Here is a 6,000-nt window from a genome sequence, read left to right as displayed (position 1 = left end):
AGGCATAATGTACAAAGGTATGGTAGGATGTGAATACAGTGGAGGTAAGCCTAGGCATTGAGTGACGATGAGAGGTATTGAGTCTAGAGACACCATCTAAACTAGGTGAGGTCACCGCACGTGTGGGAGGTGGAACAAAAGGGGCATATTGAGTAGGGCTGGAGGCTCTACAGTGAAATAAGACAATAATCACTAACCAAAACAGCAATGGACAAGGCATATTGCCATTTGGGAGAGGCATGCGTAGCCGGGTGATCATAGGGTCCTCTGAGTAGCTAGGCGGGTTGGAGACACGGCGATTCAGACAGCTAGGGGGCCGAGGCTAGCAGAAGGGCCTTAGAGGGACGTCGCGACGGAAGCCCCCTCGTGCGGTTATGTCGGCAGACCAGTCGTGATGGACCAACAAGGCTCCGTGTAGTAAAAGGGTCCAGGCCAATTGGCAAATAGGTATAGTAGCCCAAGAAATTGGATGATGGACCTCTTCAGCTACCAGTCCGATATGCTCTAGACAGCTAGCGGGCCCGCGGCTAGCAGATGGGCATTCAGGGGACGTCGAGATGGAGGAGCCTGTTGAAAAATGTAAGGCTCAATTACTATAATTATATGTTTGTCATCTCCAACCAAACGACCATAGCTCAACTAGCAGCAAGATGGCGGTATTATTACTTTTAAGATGAATGACAAACATAAAATTAATATCGCAATTTTGCGCTCGGTTGGGCTATGGTCGCTTGGTTGGAGATGACAAACAAATAATTTGTTTTTATTTAAACAGGGAAGTCCCATTGAGAGCAAGGCCTCTTTTTACAAGGGAGCCCTGCACACAATCATACAAATTCACAATATTTACAATTCCAACGCAAAAACAAATTTACAAAAATATATACTTAAAAGTAAATTAGAAAGGTTATATATAACCAAACAGAAGAAAGTGGACTGTGGCTCAAGAAACGCAAGATGACGTCAGTAATTACAGTATAATCAGGAAACGCTAGACAGTTTGACATGCTGCCAGCCAGGGAGTAGAAGGCTAACTAGATATACTATACATCTATCCTAAACAAGCGAAACTTGTGAGTTAGCTAGATAGAACACTCACGGAGAGGCTCTAATCCAACACCATTACGGCCAAAATGATTCGTGGCAATTCAGAACGTTAGCTCTGGGTGAGCTACCTCGAAAGCGTTGATGTAGGTAGCTAGCTAACGTTAGCCATCAACGTCAGACACGCTAACTAGCACTTAAAAGTTCGCCTGGATAGCGTTAGCCTTTCATCTTTGTTGTCGTCTTATTATAGCTCAGTGGTTATAATTACTAGATAGCTTGTTGTGTGTTGCTGTTACACTACTAGCTATCTTATTTTAGCTATTTAAGCAGGGAGTCACTATTGAGACCAGAGCCTTTCACAATGGAGCCCTGCATATACAATTTCATAAGACAAAATCAAGTACAATATAAAACAGCACAACACACATATTCAATAAAAACAATTACATTCCTCAAAAGAAGGTCCCCAATCAATAAATTGCCAGAGCGGCATCAGAACATACAATTGTGCTGTTGGTTAAAGCTAGGCAACTAACGCTAGCTATCTTACGTTATGAGATGCACTGCCGCTGGTACTAGCCAAGTGTCAGACCAGTGGTCAGTCTCTTATTAGAAAAGCGTTAGATAACTAGAGGCGACAGGTAGTTTAGCGGTACGCGAATCTCAACAACAACTGCTTCCCGGGCGCACATGACATGGACGTCGATTAAGGCAGCCCCTAAATGCGGAAGCCATATTTCGGTTGAATGCATTCAGTTGTGCAACTGGCTAGGTATCACCTTTCCCTAAGTAACTAGCTAGCAAGCTGTCTTGGTTATTATGAAATAGTTAACCTTAGTAGCTAATATAATATTTGGTACAATATTTGACTGGCTAACAAAAACAAACAAATACATGGCTCTGGCTGTAGTTAGATAACTTAGTGCTAAAGGAATTACATAATGATAATGCCCAGTTAGTAAGACTACATTCATGGGTAATATAATCTGCACAGTGTTTCTGTGCAATAACTTGAGCCTCCATACTTGCAGATGCAAGCCCAATGTATTTTCAAATGTTTGTCACATGCCACTGACTAGATGCTTTGTAAATGTTGCACATACTGTACAAAGAAGACCAAGTGCACAAGTGTATCTTACATGAGTACTACTCTGACCATGCATTCTAAGCTAGCCACAGTATAATTTGGGGTTTCTGTCAACCCTAACCCAAAGCTAAACCTTATAGACTCATAAGCATTTAAAGTAACCCTGCCTTGTTGACTGTGAAGACCCCAAGCTTCCATTTTGGCCCCTCTTGGCCTGTGTGTTTCCTATCAGACTGAGCTGAGATGGAAACTGGAGAGCAGGTTGGAGTGGAGGCTGTCCCCTACTGCTGTTCTGCCTGCGATGGTGGGGAGACCCCCGCCCGTGGCCTGGCCTGCCGCACCAGAAAGACCCACAGCCTGAGCACCTCGTCTGCCACTACTTGCGACTACAGGTACTGTATTATAACCCTGTTTTCATTTCACCTTGTGCAATACTAAATGATGGAACAATATATATTTTTTTAAATACAAGTGCTAAGAAAAATGTCAAGTGACTTTTGGTTTTCTTACTACCCTATTTTTTGTCATTCTTATTGCCTTTTTATTATTTTCATTGTGTATGCAAATAGCTTTTTGGGTGTGAATCAACACCATGCTACCCCCATGACTAAAGATCTGTGCTGACAAAAAGTTACTGTGTGTTGCTGCTCTGTTAGCTACTGAAAATGGGGCATCTGTCATATAGTATGAGTATGACAGTTAAATCAACCTAAGATGCTTTTTATTTGAGAGAGATTTCCTGGTGAGCAATGTTGGTGAGCAATGTTTTTCAGATGACACCGGGACCCACTCTCACACTTTCATTTATTCTGTCTTGGTAAATGTGCTAGCTTCTCATTTGCAGTATGGTTTGAGGTTGTGACTTGTGAGAGAGTACATTTGAGGCAGACCGTTACGACATGTCCTTGGTTTGCAATTGCACCATCCCAAATATGTGAAAGACTGTACAGTCCCTCAAGCCACTAGAGCAGAGTTTTAGAGGGAACGGCACGCCCGTTTGTCCGTAAGTGCGTTTGCCCACGGTGAATGGTGCAAGTGTGTTGGAGGGAGTGTGTGTGTGAAGGAAACCACCAGCTGAACCCATCTACATGGAGCAGTAAATTATCATCTGCTTTGGCATCACACACACACACACAGTGAGCTTGTCTGCAGCCTGTAGTGTAGTAGCAGATGGTGAACTTTTAGAAACAGACAATTAATAGGATTTGCTAACCTTCCACGTGACTTGACTGTCCAGAGGGCCCCCTGAGAGGGAAGGAGAATTTGTGAATTTGCTTGTAGCCAAATGTATATTATTTCCTAATTTGCAAAACTGAGTTTTTTTTATTTAACTAGGCAAGTCAGTTAAGAACAAATTCTTATTTTCAATGACGGCCTAGGAACAGGAACTGTTTCATGCGCACAAATTTGTTTACATCTCTGTTAGTGAGCGTTTCTCCTTTGCTAAGACAATGCATCCACCTGACAGGTGTGGCATATCAAGAAGCTGATTATTGTGCTGGGGACAATAAATGGCCACTCTAAAATGTGCAGTTTTGTCACACAACACAATGCCACAGATGTCTCAAGTTGTTCCTAGGCCGTCATTGACAGATTTGTACCTCGTCAGCTTGGGGTTTTGAACTTGCAACCTTCTGGTTACTAGTCCAACGCTCCAACCACTAGGCTACCCTGCCGCCCCAGGTTGGACATTGATTAAAGTATTTGATCAGTGTTTGAGATTCATATATACTGAACAAAAATATAAATGCAACATGTGAAGTGTTGGCCCCATGTTTCATGAACTGAAATTAAAGATCCCAGAAATGTTTCATGCGCACAAAAAGCTTATTTCTCTCAAATGTGCACAAATTTGTTTACATCTCTGTTAGTGAGCGTTTCTCCTTTGCTAAGACAATGCATCCACCTGACAGGTGTGGCATATCAAGAAGCTGATTAAACAGCATGATCATTACACAGGTGCATCTTGTGCTGGGGACAATAAATGGCCACTCTAAAATGTGTAGTGTTGTCGCACAACACAATGCCACAGATGTCTCAAGTTTTGAGGGAGAGTGCAATTGGCATACTGACTGCAGGAATTTTATTTATTTATTTATTTTATTTATTTTACCTTTATTTAACCAGGTAGGCAAGTTGAGAACAAGTTCTCATTTACAATTGCGACCTGGCCAAGATAAAGCAAAGCAGTTCGACAGATACAACAACACAGAGTTACACATGGAGTAAAACAAACATACAGTCAATAATAAAGTATAAACAAGTCTATATACAATGTGAGCAAATGAGGTGAGAAGGGAGGTAAAGGCAAAAAAAGGCCTTGGTGGCAAGGTAAATACAATATAGCAAGTAAAACACTGGAATGGTAGTTTTGCAATGGAAGAATGTGCAAAGTAGAAATAAAAATAATGGGGTGCAAAGGAGCAAAATAAATAAATAAATTAAATACAGTTGGGAAAGAGGTAGTTGATAGGGCTAAATTATATGTGGGCTATGTACAGGTGCAGTAATCTGTGAGCTGCTCTGACAGTTGGTGCTTAAAGCTAGTGAGGGAGATAAGTGTTTCCAGTTTCAGAGATTTTTGTAGTTCGTTCCAGTCATTGGCAGCAGAGAACTGGAAAGAGAGACGGCCAAAGAAAGAATTGGTTTTGGGGGTGACTAGAGAGATATACCTGCTGGAGCGTGTGCTACAGGTGGGAGATGCTATGGTGACCAGCGAGCTGAGATAAGGGGGGACTTTACCTAGCAGGGTCTTGTTGATGACATGGAGCCAGTGGGTTTGGCAACGAGTATGAAGCGAGGGCCAGCCAACGAGAGCGTACAGGTCGCAATGGTGGGTAGTATATGGGGCTTTGGTGACAAAACGGATTGCACTGTGATAGACTGCATCCAGTTTGTTGAGTAGGGTATTGGAGGCTATTTTGTAAATTACATCGCCAAAGTCGAGGATTGGTAGGATGGTCAGTTTTACAAGGGTATGTTTGGCAGCATGAGTGAAGGATGCTTTGTTGCGAAATAGGAAGCCAATTCTAGATTTAACTTTGGATTGGAGATGTTTGATATGGGTCTGGAAGGAGAGTTTACAGTCTAACCAGACACCTAAGTATTTGTAGTTGTCCACGTATTCTAAGTCAGAGCCGTCCAGAGTAGTGATGTTGGACAGGCGGGTAGGTGCAGGTAGTGATCGGTTGAAGAGCATGCATTTAGTTTTACTTGTATTTAAGAGCAGTTGGAGGCCACGGAAGGAGAGTTGTATGGCATTGAAGCTTGCCTGGAGGGTTGTTAACACAGTGTCCAAAGAAGGGCCGGAAGTATACAGAATGGTGTCGTCTGCGTAGAGGTGGATCAGAGACTCACCAGCAGCAAGAGCGACCTCATTGATGTATACAGAGAAGAGAGTCGGTCCAAGAATTGAACCCTGTGGCACCCCCATAGAGACTGCCAGAGGTCCGGACAACAGACCCTCAGATTTGACACACTGAACTCTATCAGAGAAGTAGTTGGTGAACCAGGCGAGGCAATCATTTGAGAAACCAAGGCTGTTGAGTCTGCCGATGAGGATGTGGTGATTGACAGAGTCGAAAGCCTTGGCCAGATCAATGAATACGGCTGCACAGTAATGTTTCTTATCGATGGCGGTTAAGATATCGTTTAGGACCTTGAGCGTGGCTGAGGTGCACCCATGACCAGCTCTGAAACCAGATTGCATAGCAGAGAAGGTATGGTGAGATTCAAAATGGTCGGTAATCTGTTTGTTGACTTGGCTTTCGAAGACCTTAGAAAGGCATGGTAGGATAGATATAGGTCTGTAGCAGTTTGGGTCAAGAGTGTCCCCCCCTTTGAAGAGGGGGATGACCGCAGCTGCT

General features: G+C 43.2%; 1 protein-coding gene across 5 annotated transcripts in view; it reads left to right on the top strand.

Moving 5' to 3' along the window:
* Positions 1 to 441: 441 nt before the first annotated feature.
* Positions 442 to 6,000, top strand: part of LOC110532386 (NAD kinase) — a 39,444-nt gene continuing 33,885 nt past the window's right edge. For 4 of the 5 annotated variants that reach the window (XR_005053292.1, XR_005053293.1, XM_021616252.2 and 1 more), the window contains exons 1-2: positions 442 to 579; positions 2,367 to 2,526. Coding sequence is in view for 3 of the 5 variants with exons in the window: in XM_021616252.2 (XP_021471927.2) it covers positions 2,378 to 2,526 (149 nt within the window). In the remaining 2 variants the exon portion in view is untranslated. Of the gene's footprint in view, positions 580 to 952; positions 1,191 to 2,366; positions 2,527 to 6,000 lie in introns of those variants that run through there. The other variant, XM_021616251.2, reaches the window with a different exon arrangement.

This window comes from Oncorhynchus mykiss, chromosome 9 (assembly GCF_013265735.2).
Source record: "Oncorhynchus mykiss isolate Arlee chromosome 9, USDA_OmykA_1.1, whole genome shotgun sequence".
Classification (NCBI taxonomy): Eukaryota; Metazoa; Chordata; class Actinopteri; order Salmoniformes; family Salmonidae; genus Oncorhynchus; species Oncorhynchus mykiss.
This window is presented reverse-complemented; position numbering and strand designations above follow the sequence as displayed.